Source organism: Vicia villosa, linkage group LG1 (genome assembly GCF_029867415.1).
Source record: "Vicia villosa cultivar HV-30 ecotype Madison, WI linkage group LG1, Vvil1.0, whole genome shotgun sequence".
In the NCBI taxonomy this organism is placed as follows: domain Eukaryota; kingdom Viridiplantae; phylum Streptophyta; class Magnoliopsida; order Fabales; family Fabaceae; genus Vicia; species Vicia villosa.
In genome coordinates, this window is record NC_081180.1 from 249,158,567 (window position 1) to 249,179,878 (window position 21,312).

The window sequence follows — 21,312 nt, forward strand, 5'->3', positions numbered from 1 at the left end:
CTATGTATGATGTATTAAGATGATGATATAGTTAGCAATGCTTTAGAACATAAGCGATATGGATGGTAGGATGACATTAACATACATAGGTCACTATAGGTACTAGTGCATTTTTATTGTAAGAACTTAAATGATTAATGTATAGTAAAGCGGTGTTCAAAGATATAACTCTAATAGTATGAAGTTCACATTAGTTTATATTTATTGTACAACAACCCATTTTTATAAAAGGTTAAGACTAAAAATGGACATAAATCTTATGGCAATTACATTTGAAATATCTTTGCTTTTATAGACTAAAAATATCTCTAACCGAGAGACTCTCAATTTTTTTAGAGGTTGGTGTAAATTAGTTATAATTTAAAATCATGACAAAATAAATAAAGGTCTAATTTAATCAAAGTTTAACTATGAAAAATATTTTATGAAGTTCAATTTAATTAAAATTTACTTATGATAAATTTACGAGTCCCCTTCCATATTCTGCCTTGCACATTCTCAAAGAGAGACTCTATCTTTAAATCTAAAATTTATTGCCTTCTAATCAATTTATAAAAATGACTAATTTTATAAACTAAGTATCATCCGCTAAAAGATTAATTTTATGAATCTTATCAATGGCCAACTCTCTTCTAGACATGTATATCATGAAATTTCATGTAAGCACTCTTCAATAACTAGTTTTTTTTAATTGATTCCTAACTTGGAAAACAATAGTAAAGCTGATGTACTATTAGTCCATAAATCTTATTTTAACCGATAAAAATCGATATTATTAAGTTGATATTAAAGTTTTTAATTCTGATATTCACAATTGTGTGTATGCGTTTTAATGATTAATTTCATTTCGTTTTCGGGAAAAAAAACTCGAGACCATGAAAGAGACATCAAACATTATATCTATATATATAACAAAGACAAAAGATGTGCATATCAAACTAATCTTATCTTATATAACAAGAATTAAAGATGTGTGGAATAATTAAAGTTATAAATTAAGCACTAAAAAGAAAGTAACTAAAGTTGATCAAAATGATCAAACTCCAACATGGTTCACAAGCTTAGTTAAACCAAAAGTAAGAGACATAGCAAGCCATCCACCAATCAAAACCCTAAAAGAAGACTTAACCAAAGGTGCTTTCCCAAGAAAACCACTCAACAATCCAAACCCAAACAAAGCAACACTCACCACACCAACCACAACTCCCAACCTAACCCTATAATCTTTCACAAACGCCGCGCCGAGCAACGGCACCAACGCGCCGACCGCAAACGCCACCGCCGAGGCGAACGCCGCGTAATAAGGGTTAGGCAACTTATCTTTCTGAGAAATATTCCCTTGTCTTTTCATTTGAGAAAGCTCAATATCATATTGTGAAAAGACAGACACAAATTCACCTATTGCCATGCTACATGCACCAGCAACAAGACCAACAATTCCTGTCAGAATCATTGTCTTAACATCTTTGTTAACCGCTCCAATACCCATCATTAAGGAGGCTGTTGAGAGTAATCCATCATTAGCACCTAATACAGCTGCTCTAAGCCATTGAGCTCTTTGAGTATAATCCTTTTCATCAATTTTTTCTTCATTCTTTTCAACATCCATGTTGTATACTTTTGATTCACTACGAGGTAATGAAGTTGCATGGTGTTGAATTTCAGCCATGGATAGATGTAATAAATATGTGAGATGAAAATAGTGGTAAGAGTTATTGGAAGTGTGGAAGACACACGCCATGGGATAAAGATATTTATAGAAAGAAGTTAGTGGGTGACACGCGTTAAACATGATATATAAACTTTATTTTAAGAATCTAATGCGTTCATACTTTGGGTGGTAATTATCTCTTTATATATACTTTACCGACTAGTATAGATCATGTTTTTCTTTTCAAATATTGTATCAAATTATTTTTTGGAATCTATTTACACCTAAGCAGAATGACCTATTAGCTGAAATTTGCAAATGGTTAAATCTAGAATGAGGTGAGTGAGTCATCACATGAAGTGATTGGTAAGATGATTAGAGATATGTGTGAGATGAACATTTTTCAAGTTATTGAAGTCCATAAGAATTTGAGAATTGAGTTGAATATTGACCTAGCAGAAGAAGATAATTAGATTGTTTAGTCGTATTCTTTAATTGTAGCACACCATTAAGTGAAATTGTTATTGTTACTATTGGATAATATGAATGACAAGTTATTTATAAATTGAGAAGAAAAAAAAGAATAAATATAATAGAAATTAAAAGAGAAGTATAATTGAAATGAAATTGAGTATATTAGAAATATGTGTTAGACTTTTTATATTGGGACAAATTACAAACTAACTTCAAATTAGTAAGCACATATATAGTTAAGAGTAATCACGTGGATAACTAACATTAATCACATGCATAATTGGTAGTAATCACATGTATAACTAGCAGTAACTACATGTTGAATTAACATTAATCACATGTTGAATTAGCAATAACCACATGCATGTCTATGGGCAACCACTCGCATAACATTCAACAACCACATGTATAACTTTCAGTAATCACATGTGTAACTATTAGTAACCACATGTATAACTAACTTCTAACTTCTGAAAATTGAATTACATATATAATATCCTTCCTAATTTAGACTTCTTAAAATCCTCATTCCCATTAATCCTTTTAGGCCTTCAAATCTTGCTTGCTTCAAAGGTTTTGTTAAAATGTTAGTAAATTGGAATTCAGTCTTGCAACACTAAGTTCTTAACTCTCTTTACGAACTTGGTTCCTAAGAAAATAATACCTAATTTTTATGTGCTAGCCCCTACCATGAATCATAAGGTGGTTTGCGAAATTTGTTGTTGACTAATTATCCACTAGCAATTTGATTTGCTCACAGGTTCTCACATTCAATTCCTCAAGCAACATCTCCAACCAAAGTGTTTGACATGCAACATATAGGAGGCTGCAACATACTCTACCTCACATGAAGGAAAAGCCACAATTTCTTGCTTCTTAGAACTCCATGAGATTGGTGTTAATCAAAGCATGAACATGTAACCAAATATTCTCTTTCTATCATCTTGATCACCACTGCAATCTAAATCAGAATAACCATAGACCTTAGCTTTCATTCTTGTGTTTTGTTAATTTGGCATGAGTACTCCATAGTTAGTCGTACCTCTGATGTATCTTAGGATTCTTTTTGCTACAAGTAGATGGCACAACCTTGGTTTCTCCAAGAATCTACTTACCTTCCACACTATGACAAATATCAGGCCTTGTATTGCAAAAAAAAAAAAAAACTCAATGAGCCAATGATCTGCTTGTACAAAGTGATATCCACCAGTTCATGATCTGACTCCTTCTTCAATTTGATGTAGGTCTCCATAGCTATGTTTGCATGTTTGCATTTTCTCATCTTGAACTTCTTTAGGATGTCTTCTACATATTTCTTTTTATGCTAGAAAACTCCATGCATTGTATTCATAATTTCCATTCCTAGAAAGTAGGCCAAATTTCCTAAGTCTGGCATATCAAACTCATTTTTCATACTTGACTTGAACTTTGCCAATTCATCTATATTAGAACTTGTGAGCAATAGAGCATTTGTATATAAACATAGGATGACTTAGTTTTGTTCATTTGAGTCTTTCATATACATTCCATGTTCTAGTATGCACTTGTTGAAACATAGCTTGATCAAGAAGCTATGGATCCTCTTGTTCCATGCACTAGGTGTTTGCTTCAATCTATACAAAGCTATTTATCCGCCTATACACAATCTTATCTCGCCCTCTCACTTTAAAACGAGATGGTTTCTTCATATAAACTTCTTCTTCTAAGGGTCCATTGAGGAAGGCTGAGTTTACATCAAGTTGGTGCATCTTCCAACATCTATATGTTGCAATGGATATAATCAGTCTTATGGTTTCAAGTCTAGCAACTGGTGCATAAACTTCTTTAAAATCAATTTCGAGCTTTTGAAGAAAGCCTTTTTCCGCCAATCTTACCTTATACTTGGAATTTTCACCATTTAGCTTCAACTTCAGCTTGTAAACCCAAATGACATATATTTCCTTCTTACATAGTTGACAAGATCCCTATTTTTTTTCTTTTCAATAGTCTTGATCTCTTCATTCATTGCACCTTGCCAAATTTCATATTACATGGCTTGAACATGGTATATATTGGCTTTACTTCAAACTTCATCACTTCTTCAATTAGGTCATCATTTTCTCTTATGCCTCGATTTGGAAAACTTTCATAATCATTTACTCTGACTAGTTGAGTTTTGGATCTTGATAATCTGCATACCTCTTGAGATTGTGCAGGTCCAGTTCCAGCTTCTACTACTTGCTCATCATCCTAAGGATAGGTTCTAATGTGACTTGAACCTTCACTTTCCTGCATTAAGTTGAGCCAGTTCCATTATATACTTTCATCAAATTCCACATCCCTAATAAGCACCACCTCGTTCTCAAATCATTTTCTAGCCCATGGTCTTACCTCCTCACCAATAATCAAATAAACATAATAATTATATAATATTCGTAAATAAATATTATAAACAACATAATTCTAAATTGGGATGTTACAGAAAAAGCTTGTATGTTTGGCATCAGCAGAAGAACACCCAACGTAGTGTCACTCTTGAGCAGTTGTATTCCCCGCCTTAAATGGAGGAGATTTACTCCATTGTTCATATGATCTGCATGTCATCATAATTAGTGTCTTAATCAATACATCACAAACAAGCATGTTAAAGACAGAAAAGCCAAGATTTTTCAGGGCTTTCAATAGTTGGCCTTTCTTTCCTCCCGGGAACTGGCCTTTATTAGCATTCAAACATCAATGAGGCGCTGCAAATGTTTTCGATCGGCATCCTCTTTAGGGATACTTCCTCCAAAGTAGCTCAGATCTCCAATGAAGCTTATCAACCGTTTCTTCTAATACATATCCTCATAAAAAAGATTTGCCTCTTTGTATACATACACATTGTTCCCCATTAGAAAATGACTCTTCGTCCAATACTTGGGAAACAACTCAGCACAGCGTCCCTCCACTTTGTCTCCAATGGTGCAGACAATGGGATGAGCCTTAGAGACGATGGGGATGGCCATAAATAATCAATATTCAAAAGGCTGAAGCTTAAGAAGAGGCATGAGTCCACACACGGTCGGTTCCAAGAAAACTAACCCTCTTCTTCGCCCCCCCTGAGCCACAAATCTACGGAAGTAGTTAAAGAGATGAAAGAAAAGGTTCATGGAAAGCTTTCCTTTCAAATACTCACACCAATACTAGTAAACTGTAATGTATCCCCAGCTTGCGGGATGAAGTTGTGAAGGAGCCATCGCCAAATGCTTTGGAACTTCTATCTCAAAGGTGGTAAAAGGTAGAGGGATAGAAGAAGGTGCGCTCGTAAAAGGGAATGGTAAATCTCCATACTTATTGCATATCCTTTCATCTTCGGTAGGACTCCTGACTCCCTAGTAGGGAGATGGATTGACTTCGGTAAAGGCATTATCAAGACCGCCTAGTTTAATGACAACAAAAGAAGTAGAAGAGAACGTAGAATCCACCCAAGAAGATAGAACATTATATTGGTGTTTGTGAGCGTTCTTCTTGGTTTTTTACTCATATTACACTAACTTTCGAGGTGCGGGAAAGTGAAACTCCAAAGGAAAAGACAACTGCTAAACTAAGAAAATGACTTAAAGAAAGATAACGCTGACTCTTTGAGAACTATATTCTAGCGAACAACTTCTTAACACGAGCAATTTCCTAATGACGTTAACACATATCTCAACTTCAAGTGTATCCAACAGGTTACCGCAATCCACTCCTAACAAGTAGCGAGTTCGTTATTTTCTCTCCCTATATGTAGAGAAGGCGCTAAATTGAAGGAACAGGTTTCAAACACAATTTTAATTTACTCCTGTCTCACATATTGACTTGAGCTTGGAGTGTTAATCCTACAAGCTCCCCCTCTCCACCGCGTCGGAGGTTAAGATTCACCACCATTTCTGATCATCACTCTATTCCTAATTTCAACCCAAAGAATTCTCAAAAATTATTTTTTAGAGAAAAGAAATTAATAATTTTTTTTTTACTAATTTTCAAATTCAACTATAAAATCTGAATCAAATTTTTATTTGATAGTTGTTGAATTAAAATTGAATAACTCATGACTCAATATTTTTTAATATAAAAATTTATACGCTTTTTTAAAAAATAAATAAGTGTGAAGCATGAGAAAGGAACATTGATAAAAGAGAATATTATTATTCATTTTGTGTCATGTCGTGTCATGTTTTATTCTTTCTTTTTTCTCAACAAATACACCATTAATAACACAACCTATATTTACACCTCTAAAAAAATGCAAACAAATCTAATTTTGCTAAGATTCTATAAACAAACTATAGTCTATAGTCACACAACTTTCTTAAAGTATCTACACACCAATAAACTTTCTCACAACCCTTCTATTTTTCACACTATTTTTGGTCTTGTTTCATATTGCACCTTCTATTCCATATATCATTTTATTACATGTTATGTGAAATCAAATATTGAAAAGTTTTTTTATAAGTATTGACAATTTGTTAGAAGCACGTGTGTTATGTGAAACGAATTTTTGTATTTTTTAAAAGGTGAAAAGTATAGACAATTTGCTACTACATGTTGGTTACTCCTATTTAAGTTTGCATTTTGATTATTTTATTTACGACAAAATGTCAAAAATCATGTGCTGTGAGAGATATATATGGGAATTGGATTCAATGTTTCTTTTGTGAGATTCTATTATTATGGGTTTTTTTAGGACATTTGGACATCATTGGTATGTTTCTTATACAAATTTATATAGATATAAAGATTCGGTGCTATGCTATTTTTTTGGAATAAAACTATTTTATTTAGTTGCGTTGCTACTCAAGCAACTAATATAAGAGATATAATTTGAGAGAATAAGAATTCTGATAGTGGTGTATTAAATTAGTAAATAGCTAATATAAGAGAGATGGTCGTCTTAATAGGATTGTAAGACGGGTCGGCTCTGTCGGACTGGTCCATTTAATTCGTTATTTTAGAAAAAGAAGTTCATTATAGTCTATATATTGCTTTTAAAATCTATAAATTTTTAAAATTATTATTCATTATTCTCTTCTTATTCAATAGTTGTTTTTGATAACACAATTAAATTGTATTTCAATATCATAAACATCATAATTATTCTAAATTACAACTAATCTATTTTTAACTAATATATATTTGTATCTCTAAATAACAATTCTTGTTTTATTCATTGTGAAAGTGGTATAGATAGTATCATTCAAAAATGACAAAATTACTTTACATTGTAACTTCCGGACCGTGGAAATGGTTGGCTTAATTCTTTTAATTTTTAATTATCGTATTTGTATTGGTTAAAAAGTACATGTGTGTATGTTATTCCTAAAATGGCAAGGATATTTAGAGGTTTTAGTAGGTTTATCATAATTTGTGATGGTTAAAATTTACCCATGATAGCGTAAAGTCATATATGTTGGTTTTATGGTGGTTTTAGAGGAGTTGTGCTTACGTGAAGTGGGAGGTATCTTTTGACAACTTTGATGAATAAATATGCCAATTTATCTTTAGTAGGACAATACTTCACTATTAGTTTCTTTTTACTTACTTGATCTCCAAGATAAAAAAAACTTTATTTCAATATTCTTGCTCTTTCCATGGAAAATAGGATTTCTAGCTGGATTGATGGATGTCTTGTTCTCTGTCTTCAATTTGATAACATTGTCTTTGCTGATATTTAATTAAGGGTCATGTGCCCTAAGAGCACATGTTAAGGATACTATAATTAGAAAACGTTAAATGTAATTAAATGCAATAGAGTCATATTTAAAGTTTTAATACATTGAATGCACGCATTCCAATAAAATATTTCTATAAATATCTCATTAATTTGTGATCTTGGGACACATGTTAGCTTTTCCCTTTAATTAATTCTCGAGGAATTTCAGCCAATTTTCTTGGAAAGCTACTAAAGACTTTACCACAACTCACTTCACAATTGATATAGATGTAACAAATTATTTCTTAGAACACATAAAAAGATATTTCTCACTCCTCGAAAGATCGATGCTCCCCTTGGATCATGTAAAACTCTTATATACCAGTATGTTGAATTAAAATTGTTTCTAAAGCATGGAGAGAGAATTAATCACTAACTAAATAATTAATCACATCTTGACTAAATAAATAACTAAATCACTAACTACCTTCATAAAGTTAGTTATGCTAACTAACTTTTAACAAGCTAACAAAAAATTTATAACTTTGTTGATCTAACTATTCTAACTGATTTGATTAGTTCTAAAATTACAAATTCAACACTAGTATTATCAAAATTGAAATTTAATTGAGGTAAATGTTAATATAGCCCTTAGCTCAATTTGTTTTCCTTTAACAAATGGCATTTTAGAATAGATTGTGTCCCTCAATTATGCATTTTTTTAACTGTTCTAAATAGTGTTAAGTTTGAAAATGAATAGTTTTAATTATTAAACTAAGAAATGAATAAATATCATCTAAATTAAAATGATAAATTATTTGTTTGATTTTGTGTCTTAAATATATGGAAAAGTATAAAATTTATAGGGTTAAGAGTATGTTGACTTGTCAGTGGACAGAATTAATTCTAGTAAAATTAAGTTTGGTAGAATTGATTTTAACATAATTGAGTTTAGCATAATTGATTTATGTTTGGATACATTTATGTAAAAACGGGTTGAACAATAAATTTCAGTGTAAAAATCACCCAGAATCAATTCTGGAGGTAAAAGCTACAAATTCTAGCTTCAAGTAAAATCAATTATACTTTTAAAAAACCAAACATACACTAAATATTTAATTGGTCCATGTAAGTAAACGTATTTTTTATTTTGGTCCATGTATTTTTTTTTAGGCAAAGTCCTTAAATGTTAATTTCCATTTGATTTTAGTGCCTAACGTCACCCTCCGTTACAAACGGTGATGTGGGTAACATTGTTGAGGTGGATTTATTTTTTAAGTTTAAATTGTTGATGATGATTTATTTTTTTAACTTCTAAATACTGATGTGGCATTTCTCTCTTATTCCCCCGCCCCCCCAAAAAAAATCCCAAATAATGTTTCACTTATAGTCCTTGTAATTAAGGTTGAAAGAAATCTGAGAATCAAAGGGAAGCATTTGTGGTAGACGCATGAAGATTGTCACCAAGGTAGAAGAAGGCATCCATCCATTATCTACTCTTCATCCACTCTCCGAGTTTAACATTTTCTTCGACAGAGGTAAACGAAACGAGGTATTGAATAAGGTAAAGTTATTTCGTTCCATCCTTTTTTGGTGTTTATTCGTGCAGATGAGATTTATAAATATGCGAATGAAATGAAATGTGTAGTACACTTATAAGTTGATCATTCAGTATGAGGCGTGGTTGGAGTTAATGTTGAAGAAGAGGAACAAGATGATGATGGTACTGCAACACAAGAACCTAATGCATCTATAACTGTAGCCCGAGAACTATTTGTTTATGGTATTTTGACACAAGATCCTAATGCATCTGTAATGTCACTAAGTGATATTGATTTTGAGTTTGAAATGCTTGCTGCAAACCTTGTTGCAGCATTCGAGGCAACATAACTTCAACCAAATGTGAATGATGTAACATCTACACCTATTACAACTGCTACACCTACACCTGTTCAAACTAATGCACATGAGTTTGTACCTGATTATATTTTTTCTGCACCTGTTGAACATGAGGTACCTCAAGTAGCTACTTATGTAGAACCAGAAACTCCTGAAGTTTTTAAACTAGTTGAGCTTTTGCAACTTGCTACAAATATGTTTAAATCATATTGCTTAATCTGATACATTGTTTCATTTGTTATGTAGAAAAAGAAAAACAAAGCAAAGGTTGCATGAAAATTGAACTTAAAAGTGAGGAGAAGTAATAGAACAAGGGTTCTAAAATGCAAGAACCTCAAGGGAATGAAGATAAAAATAAAGCATTTTGGGACCTTTTTAGATGCATTTTGGGACTTTTTTGTTTTATAATTTGAAGCATCTTGGTTATGTATTTTGATACAAGTTTATATGTATTGGATGACAAAAAACATATGCCTTTTGAAACAATATGACAAGTTCAATTTGTGTCATTCTATTTATACATGTTTTGCTTGTTATCTCAATTCATTAATTTCATTCTTTAATGTTATTCATTAAGATCATTCATTACAGTATAGGGACGAAAATAAAAATAAATTCAAATATACAAGGACAAAAACCATAAACTTCATTCATTAATTAACCATTACAGGGACGAAGATCATAAACTCTCAAAATTACAGGGATGACAATTAATAATATGTAGTCTCCAATTTTTACATTCAAAACCATTTTACAAACATCAAGCACAAATTTTTAAGTATGCAAAGAACATTATCCAAGACACAATCAAAAGAATCTTAAACAAATTGGCTTTGTTCCTTTCAATGTCCAACTTCATCTTCATATCCTTATTTTTTTTTCAACACTCAGACTATTTCATTATGCTAGCTAAGTCCTTCACAACCTCTAAGTAATTGCAAGAGATTGACATTTTGGGTTTGGTTGATATCTTGCAAACATATAGAGGATGGCCATCAAGTTCATCATCCCATATAAAGAGCTTCCAACTACTCACTGTCTATGGATTTTAACAATAAAATTTACCATAATCAGATGACCAATGTACAATGAACAAATTGAAGTTTACCCCCTGAATTTATACATTAACATATTGCAACCACATTTTAAGATTTAAAGCGGAGTTGAGTTCCCAGTAGAGGAATTAAACATACTTCAATACGGAAAAATGGATGAAAGAAGAAGATAATGTAGAAATGGAGGAAAGAAGAAGATGACGCAGGCACGAGAATGAGGAAGGAGAAGATGATTTTTAAATAACAATTTATTTTTGGATTTTGGTCCTTTTTAATACCACCAAACAACTTAATCCACCTCACCATCTAATTCACCAATTGAAACTTCATAAAAATAAATCCACCTCAACAACATTAGCCACATCACCCTTTTTGTAATAGATGTTTGACGTTAGAGACTAAAACCAAATAGAAATCAATATTGACGGGCTTCATCCAAAAAAAAAAAAAAAGATAAAATGACCAAAATCAAAAACGCGCCTAATGACAAGAACCAATTAACTATTTAATCCATATTTATAAAGAAATAATTGTTTTACTGGACAAAAAAAAATACATGGACCTCATATTTTAGTCTTTGATATTTTTTCTACTCACATGCCCTCCTCCTTTCTCATAGGATGTCTTATTGACGATAATCCCTTCAGTAGTGGCAATGTAACCAGGGTATGATCAATTATCACTTCAGTTAGTGGCAATGTAAACAGGGTTGGATCATTGTGAATGGCAATGTAAATAGGGTTGGATCATTGTGAAACTTTGAATTTAAAAGAAAAATACCTCATTTTGCATTCACATAACCATCTTACCCTATTGGTGAAGATTGTTTGGTTAATTTTAAATTCAATTGTTATTTGTTTCTCACTCCAGTCTTTTTGTTTAGTTAATATAGATTTTTGAAAAATTTTAAAGTTATAGAATGTCAAAATTAAACTTTCAAATTAAAAAAAAAAAACTAATATAAAATAAACTAGTAATATTTTTAAAAAAATTATTTTTAAAAATACAAAAAAAAAATCAATTTTTTTAATGCTAAAACAGACAGACCCTATATACGAGGAACTGAATTGAGTTGATTGTCCTTCAAAGACATTTTATCCCACTCTCCCATTAGTTCTGAATGAATTACCACATGTGAATTGGCAAAGTTGCTTAAAGAATTGATGAGAAAAATCTATTAGATATTGTTTGAGATTCAAGACTGATATGAATTGACTCAAAATTTCTTGATACAATAACAGATCAAAAATTTCGAGACGAGACGAAAGGAAAGGAGGGGAGTGTTGTGTAACAGCAACAATATATGCCATGAGTGATTGAAGTAAATTGTTACCAACCAAGTCTCAAAGTTAATTAAAAATTGGCATAATTGTATTATTATTGATTATCATCCAAGGTCTCCATGGGATCAAAATCTCCCAATAAGAAAAATAATAACCACGCAGCGCATGAGTTTTGGTTACAAAACCACATGTTTAGGGGCAGTTATTTGGGAATGAAGACAAAAACAGAACAACGTTATGAAACCAAAAAATTCTCCCCTATTACTTCAGTTGAGTGAATAGCTTTGGTGCAACCTGCATTGCAAGATTATAATGTATCAGGGAATACAAAAGAAAATCAAGTAGCTCAATGGTTATTTATAAAATTAAACATCAATACTTACGCATTTGTCAACACAATACCAATAATCAAAGTACTGTCCAGTGCAGTGTTTCTGCCCGGAATCATCACCATCGATCCTTTTTATGCATGCCTGCAACAATTTAGAGAATTAGTTTCCTCTGCAAGAACTTCTTTTCACAAACAAAAATATGGTGGAACAAAATTTTGTCAAAATGTATTCTTAATTTTAAATCTGTCTTAGCAAAAGAATACAGAAAACTGCCATCCTTTACAAATCAGGCCATGGCGGAAAGCCAAAAAACTGCCAGCAATATCCGCCATGACCGATATTTGACAACACTGGTCATGATCCATCTATCTACCTGCATTGTTATATTTCTTTCCTCACTTGGAGCATAGTCCTAAATTCCCCCACAACAGAGAGACTACAGCAGAAGTGTTAAACATTCGATAGAATGAGAGAGCAGCAAAATGAAACAGAATAGAAGAAAAGCATTTAGAGGTTAGATTTCCGTGTTGTAGCTCGGAAAAAGAATTTAGTTCATCACTATCTAGCCAGTAGCCACGCATTCCCTCAAGAACAATCAGATAATAAGATTTTTTGGCTACATTGAATTTCTTTGTTATTTCCATTTCTCTATCTTACTAGTACTCCCTTCCCCTCTCCTTTCATATATATACACTGGTGACTATAAGATTCACCAATCACATTTTTCAATAAACAATATTATAATAAAATGTAAAAATTGTGACAGGGATAATATAATTAATCAGTAAATGTAAAACCCACTAATAATGCCTATCTACTATCGATTCTTAAACCTGAAAAAAAAATTTGTACTGGACATTTAAATTGAATTCGGCTTATAGTTCTACAACTCAGAAAAAATGACACACCTGATATTCAAGCAACGGTCTGACACATTTTGGTTTGCAAGACTCTTCAAGAAATCTCTTCTGATCAACAGGTTCCTCATCAGCCCTAATTTCACAACAAAATCCAAACATAATTTCAAAGCAAAACAATTTTTCATAAATAATTTGACGCCACAATTGTTAAAGTAGCAAATTGAAATTAGAATCAACAAAAGCTATAACACAGAAAACACAAATGAATGGAAAAAAATGCACGGGAAACGGATAGCATTCGCATGCTGTTCGAGTTCACACAGCTCCACACAGAAGTTAATCTCAGCTGTTGATTTAAGATCGGACATCAGTTTTACATCTCTATCATGGATCTAGATCAAAAATTGAGCTATAATTTCAACAAAAATAACAAAATGTACTACAATTAACTACGAATCAATGAATGGAATTAGTTATAAACATAAATCTAACAATAACAATCACCTCATATCATTTCTAGAAAAAAAATCAATCTAAATGAATCGGTAATTCGTATATTTTTCATGAAGAACACCGTAATCAATCGTAGCAAGGTTTGAAAACCCTAGATTTAAAAATTGGGAACATAAATGAACGGAATAAAGCTATAAAAGATAGATGATAGAAATGGAAAATGAACGTAATAGAGAAGTTTTGAGGCATACATGGCGGCGGTGCGTTAAGAGAGGTTGCAGGTGGTTGATGGCGGTGTTGCTGTTTCGCTTTGGTATCGAAATTTCGGATCAACTCTTCTATACTCTCTTCTTCTATTCTATTCGGGTTCAATATCCGATCCGATATGTCCAATTCGGTCAAATCATCCTACAAACTATTATTATTACAATTTTTTTTTAACATGTTTGATTTAAGTGTAATGCTAACTTGTGCTAAGTTAAAACATAAATATAATAAAAATTATTTGGAAATAAATGTGGGCTGAATTTAATTATTTTTTAAATTAAAGTTTATTAAATTAGATTTTCATAAAAATAATAAAAATAAGTGAGTCTATATTAGATGTGGCAAACGAGCATGCCTGTCTCGTTTAGGTCCGCTCTACGAAAGCATATAAAAAAAAGGGCGGGACGGGGCGGGGCGGGGAGGGCATAGTTAAGGATGTGGGTCTAAAACCTAGTCTCGTCCCGCAAAAAAGTAAGGGTGGGACAGAAAAAGTCTGCAGACACTACACCTTTTAAGTCTAAAAACGTAAAAATTTATGTAAGTGCATGTATCCGTAAAAACTTGCGTAAAAAACGGGGTGGACACATTAGAAGATGAGGGTCTAAACTCTTGGTCTACCCCGCACTAAAGTACAGATAGAACAGACATGCCCAACAGGCAGGACCTGCCGGACCTGCCGGACCTGTTTTGTCACCCTAATCTACATTAATAAATTTCATAAATTAAATTATCACTGGACATAAATATGAAAAGGGTAAGCCTATAAGACATAAGTTAAGAAGAAAATTTGGTTTAATTACCATGAATGCTAGTTTATATAGTTCATGTGTCCACTAGTTTGTTTATTGTATTAACATTTCATGTATTCTTGATTTTAAATTAATGAAGTTTTTTCTCTTTCGTCCAAATTTTATCTTTTATAATATGATATAGTTTGAAATTTTCAACTTCATTCACCTTTTTCGTCTGGGTTTCCATTCAGTTTATCTTATTCATCACAAATAATTTATTCTTCATTTGTTTTCTCTTTGATTTGTTCATTGATTCTTGTTTTTCTTAATAACTTTGCATGTCGCTTCAATTGGTTAACAAGCTGACACAAACTCAATCTACTATGTGCATTCAAGTGAAGGCTGAAATTTAGTTTCAATCGCTCTGAAGTTGAATGGCTCCAACTACCTAGTATGGAGTAAATCTATGCAAAGAGCGAGCAAAAGGTAATTCAGTTTACCAACTTCGAGGTGAAGTTCAGTTTCTACCATTCATAGAATAAAACATGTTAGCATCACTTTATCAAATGGTAATTCCATATATTAAATAAGAAGGCCATGTGTATTTTTCACTAAATATCCATTTGCATAATGTCCTGTAGTATAATGAATTTCATCTCAACCTAACTTCTATATCCAAATTATGTTAATCCTTAAACGGTTCTATTATTCTATTAAATTCTCAGCACACAAATGTGTTTTATAGACTTGAGCACCAAAAAGATGATTGGTTTGGATAAACAGGTTGAAGGTCTATATAGACTATAAGTTGATGGTTGTACACTTGTTGATGGCACAAACTTCCCTCATTCAAAAATACTAGCTCATCCTATCACTAGTATCAAGCACTTTTTCAGCATCTCATTCATTCCAACATTTTCCAAACCTTGTCTCCGAATCATGCCTATGCTTCATGGATTTATAGTGATTCCAAAAGGTGTTTTTATGATATAAATAGCCATAGTTTCTGACCAACTTGGCAACCATCTCGTGTAGGATGAGTGAAATGTAACCTCGATGTTGAATTTAATAATTAAATAGGAACAACAAACAGAGGGTGGTGTTATAGAGATTGTTTCGCCAGTTTGAAAATAGTTTTTATGGAGATTGAAACGTTGACCTTTAAAGAAGCTTTGCAGACAGTTATTCAATTACAAATAGATCATATTATACTTCATCATGTCTCATTTATAAAAAAAAAAATCATTTTTTAGATATATTGAATAAATAATGTATCTGGACAACATATTGTCCAGATATATTATTTATTTATTGTATCTAAAAAAGAATTTTTTCTTATAAATGGGACCATAGGGAATATTTGAGAGTGACTCACAAATGGTGCAAGCAATTCATGCAATTTATAGTTCATGCAATTTATAGTAATTCAGAATTTAGTGTGATTTTTTTTACTATTAGGAATTTATTAGCTTTCCATTCCAACTTCTAGGTGAAATTTGTTAAGTGCCAAAGCGAATTCGATTGCTTACATGTTAGCTAAAGTTGTCAATTCTTGTACTAGGCACATTATTTCTCATTTGATTCCTTCTTATATTAAACAACAATTAATTAATTAATTAATTAATTGAGCTTGTTTGTGTAAAAAAACTACTTTAGTGTCTTATTATTATTTTATAGGACAAATATTAAAGAGGTACATATTCATAGAGGCCTAAATTAGATATTCACTCTTAATTTAATTATTTTTTAAAATCTTGATAATTTAATTATTTTTTAAAATTTTGATATCTGACCTTGCGTCGATTAATTCAACAGAATCTATCTAGTTGTCCACTTGCAAAGGTTCCATTTAAAGTTAAGATCAAATTCTTTTTATAAACTTAACATTAACCTAACACCCAAATTGTTAGCATTTAATAAGATTCAAAACTCAGACCTTCGGAGAAGCACACTATAAAATTTCAAGTGGTTTTAATTTTATAAAAAATGGTCAATTTAAAATTGAATTTAAATAAGATAAAAAAAAAAGATGCATTGCACGGATTTGATGAAAATGTTTTTAAATAGTTTTTTACAAAAATTACTTTAATTTGTTTACTTTTATACAATTTTTTATTTCAATTATTAGTTGTATATTGTTTGAATATGATTTTTTATGAGTAAAATAATAATTTCAATATATATAATTGTAAAACTTTGTTTTATTTTCTATTTGTGAAATAGAAAAACTATACATAAATTTTTAATGATTAAATATATTTTTGATTTCTTTCGTCGAGAATTTTACATGATGTTTAAACAAAAGTAAAAAGTTTCATACCATATCAAAAGTGCGGATATAAATTATTCTAAAGGTGATTTAAGACAAATGAAAATCAAAAATATATATATTTAAAAGTTAGTTAATTTTTTGTGAAAAATTTATAATAATTTGACACAAAAATTAAAATAATGTGTTTATAAATGTCTATTACTTAAAATCATACTGAACTTTTACTAATTTGAAGTTTAGTGAACTCTAAAATTCTGCCAATGTGATGAGAATGTAAACTTGTATAAAATAATAAAGTGTATAAAATAATAAAGTGTGTAAGTGTCTATTATTATCATTAATGTGTCTATTATAAATTAAAATTGTAGTGCAGAAAAATTCTAAGAAACAAAATATTTTATGAGGGCGTTTTTCTATGAACTATTGCATTTTTGGAAGAACCATAAATTAACGCCACCTAATTGTTGCAAGTATATAAATTTCCTATGAGGCTTATCGTAGAGGGGTATGTGTAAAGTTGTTTCATTATGTTGTTCTCATAAGTGTGGATAAAAAGTGTAACAGATGGATTATTTAGTAATGTTCAGAAGTCCAAGCAGAAAACCTAGAAACTTGGTAGCTGGTTCTATTACGGGTTATAGGCTAAGGCTGCAACAGGCGACCTAGCTACGTCGATCACGGTGCACCATAGACAGGAAGCCAAAAAAAAACCACACTTCCATCATATTTCAAACATTATAAAAAAATGTTGGGTCTCTATACCAGCATACTTCCTACTAAGTCTTCACAGTTATGAATTGGCATAATGTTATTATTAATTATCATCCAAGGTCTCCATGGGATCAAAATTTCCCGATAACAAAAACAATAACAATACAGCGCATGAGATTTGGATACAAAATCACAAGTTTAGGAGAAGTTATTTGGAAATGAAGATAAAACAGAACAATGTCAAAATACCAAAATATTATCCCTTATTACTTCAGTTTGGGGAATAGCTTTGGTGCAACCTGCATTGCAAGATTATAATGTATCAGGGAATACAAAAGCAAATCAAGTAGCTCAATGGTTATTTATAAAACTAAACATCAATACTTACGCATTTGTCAACACAATACCAATAATCAAAGTACTGTCCAGTGCAGTGTTTCTGCCCGGATTCATCCCCTTGTATCCTTTTAATGCACGCCTGTAGCAATTTAGCGAATTAGTTTTCATTGCAAGAACTTCTTTCACAAACAAAAACAACTCGGAAGAAAAAATTGCCAACATTTATATTTATTCTAAATTTGTCTTAGAACTCAAAGGTGATTGCTATCATGTGAGTTGGAGTGGAATCAGCCTTATAATAAGGCACAATAAGACAACCTACGATAGACCTACAATGGGGCTACCTTTCCTCGGACCCAAAATGGAGTTTCCCTTTATTGTCCAAGGCATGCATCTACTATTCAACTAAACAAATCAGAACCTGAGGTTTTCCCGCTAGTGTCATACAATGTTGGTTCTCTCAACTCAAAAGAAGGAAGTGGGTATAAGACACGGCCCACCCAAAAATAAACTCTTAATCAATGCAAAACAGGAACCATAATCTTCTACCCTATTCCTGCATACCCCGGAAATGCAATATTGAGGCCTTGGTTTAGAACAAGCACCATTGTGTCGTATCTTCAAAAGAATATAGAAAATACTCATTCTCGTGGCCATAATTCATCTATCCTAACTTGAAGGAGAACAGAATCCTAAAATTCCCCAAATAGACTAAAGCAGAAGTGTTATATTTTCAAAAGAACGAGAGATGAAAAAACAGCAAAAGCGTCAACCTAAAAGAAAAGCACTTAGAGGTTATAAATTAGACCGGCATGTTGTAGCTCAGCATAATAGTTTAGTTTCATAACTATCTAGCCACTCATTCACTCAAAAACAATCAGATAATGAGATTGTATATCCCTTGCAAGATTAACACCTCTAACCTTTCCTTTACTACATTGCAATTCTTTGTTATTAACATTTCTTCACCTTACTAGTACTCCCTTTTCTCACTCCTCTCATACACAGCACTCATGACTATAGAATTCTCCAATCACATAGTTCAGTAAACAATATCATAATAAAATAGAAGAATGTAAAAGAGACTATAATTAATCAACAAAATCTAAAATTTCACCGATATTCAGCTTCTTTAAAATCTAAAAATTCACACACCTGGTATTCAAGTAACGGTCTGACACACTTTGGTTTGCAAGACTCTTCAAGAAGTCTCTTCTGATCAACAGGTTCCTCGTCAGCCCTAAATTCAAAACAAAACCAAAAAATGACCTTCAAGCAAAACTTATAAAACACAGACACCGGACACACCACATCCTGACACACCAGTAATAATTGAAAATAATGAATAAATTAAGCGTAATCACAAGTGTCAAAGTCGATTTCGGACACCTGACACGCCTTTTTTATCTTAGAATTAGAGTAACTCAATAAATCTCTTGAAAAGCTACAACTCAATTTATCGAATCATTATAATAATCGGTTAATCATGAAGAACACCGGAAAAAATCAATTAATTGAAGCATGGTTTCAAAACCCTAGATTTAAAATTCGGGGGCATAAAGCGTAATCGGAATCGAATAGAATATAAATCACAGATAGAAAGAGAAATCAAACGAGAGAAGCAGAGAAGGTTAGAGACATACATGGCGGAGAGTGATGAGAGAAGGTGGTAGGCGGTGTAGTTGATTCGTTTGGGTAACGCGCAGTCGAAGCTTCAGATCAAGTATAAGAAAAAAATGACTATGGGTGGAGAGAGAAAAGTATAAAATAAAACTGAAAACCTAATTTCATCTCACAATTTTTTTAACAACTTAATACATTCTAGGACGATAAATAAATAAATATAAATATTTTATTTAGTAATATTTTTATATATATGAAAAGTTAATTTTTATATTACTATAGGCATTTTGTCCCGTCAAAAAATATTTGAATTGTTTCGCTAACTCAGCTCAGTTGTTAGTTGTGCAAAGACATCATGTATAATGTCATGAATTCGAACATACGACATCTCTTAATTCATATTTAAGGATAAACTTCCGTCACTAGACTACATGACCAAAACATCAGTTAATAGTTATGCAAGGAAATCAGATACAAGGTTGCGAGTTCGAACTCGAGATATCTTACTTGTTCATCTTTTATTCGAGATTAATATTAACAGACTCGGGTTTCCTGTTCCTACGTTGTCTCAAGTACTGCAATGTCGTTCGTACTTTCCCCATCATGGCATCTAGAACGTCCCTTATCTCAGATTCCATCCGGAGAGAGTCCTCTGTCTATACTCGCTTGCACAATCTCCACGATACGCTGACATCTAGGCAACATATCAACAACATGACCTGCTCTAGCCAGCTCATCCTCTAGTATCTCCTAATGAGTTGTCCTAAGTGGATCTCCCGAAGCATTTAGTGTCATATAAGGATGTGACACCCTACAATATCACCTGATGTAGCAGTGTACAACACTTTAGTTGTTATGAGCTATGATACTCCATGCCTCATACAGTACCAGATGATAAAGATAATCATTAAACATGATATCCATATCTCTACGAGTCATTGCAGAAGGAGCGTGATCAGAATGATCCCTAGGAATAAACTGCATGTAGCTGAACTGGCGCATGACGTGCTCAAGAAAATGAGGATATGCTAAATGTGAATTGTAAGCCAACCATCTAGAGTATAAGGTTATGTCGTCCAAGTGACGGGTCTGACGGTGATCGACGTACACATGTGTCATACCCTAATTTTTGACCCCCCTGAGATGACATATCTTCAGGATTTTCATCAGGTCAAAGCAAGTACCCAGAGCAGTCACTTCTTCATCTGGCATTTAATCGAGGATGTTCAAAGACAAGAAAACTCAGGCAAAGGATCAATCAGTAGAAGGATTAGTCTCTAACATAATCATAGGACTCAAGAGCTTAATTTTCTCACCTATGATTGATTAGACACCCAGTCCTCTGAGTACAGATTTACTCAGGTCACCAGACTAGGGTTTTTGAGCCTATCAAGGACTAAAATCAGGGATCACCTTTGGGAAACCCTAAAAAGCCCCAGGGGATCATTCAAAGACATCAATCATCTTCAATTAGCTCATATGACAAGGTCCACTGGACATCACACCTCAATTCAAAGCCTATAGTCATCATTTTCATCTGGTCGACAATTAGGGTTTTTTAACCTAATTCATCTAGATAGTTGACTTTTAATCAGTGCATGGATCCAAAACTCAAGACATGATTCAAGAACCTCTACTACCTCAATATAACCCATTTACATCACTCATTTGAGGAGAAGATCTTAATTCCACACAAAAGTCCAAAATCT

The 21,312-nt window shown here is 32.2% G+C and overlaps 3 protein-coding genes across 3 annotated transcripts; all 3 read right to left on the reverse strand.

The window, feature by feature from the left end:
- Positions 1–875: 875 nt before the first annotated feature.
- Positions 876–1,735, reverse strand: LOC131625349 (vacuolar iron transporter homolog 4-like). The gene has a single exon (XM_058896218.1). The coding sequence runs from the start codon at positions 1,667–1,669 to the stop codon at positions 1,037–1,039; it is 633 nt and encodes a 210-aa protein (XP_058752201.1). The 5' UTR covers positions 1,670–1,735; the 3' UTR covers positions 876–1,036.
- A 10,346-nt stretch (positions 1,736–12,081) lies between these two features.
- On the reverse strand, positions 12,082–14,055 carry LOC131625356 (cytochrome b-c1 complex subunit 6-1, mitochondrial-like). Its single transcript, XM_058896224.1, has 4 exons — positions 13,912–14,055; positions 13,256–13,340; positions 12,399–12,488; positions 12,082–12,309 (listed from the first exon to the last, which is right to left on the reverse strand). Coding segments are annotated over exons 1-4 (210 nt in total). The 5' UTR covers positions 13,914–14,055; the 3' UTR covers positions 12,082–12,276.
- A 3,665-nt stretch (positions 14,056–17,720) lies between these two features.
- On the reverse strand, positions 17,721–19,780 carry LOC131625365 (cytochrome b-c1 complex subunit 6-1, mitochondrial). The gene is made up of 4 exons (XM_058896233.1): positions 19,624–19,780; positions 19,136–19,220; positions 18,030–18,119; positions 17,721–17,940 (listed from the first exon to the last, which is right to left on the reverse strand). Coding segments are annotated over exons 1-4 (210 nt in total). The 5' UTR covers positions 19,626–19,780; the 3' UTR covers positions 17,721–17,907.
- Between the last annotated feature and the right edge of the window lie 1,532 nt (positions 19,781–21,312).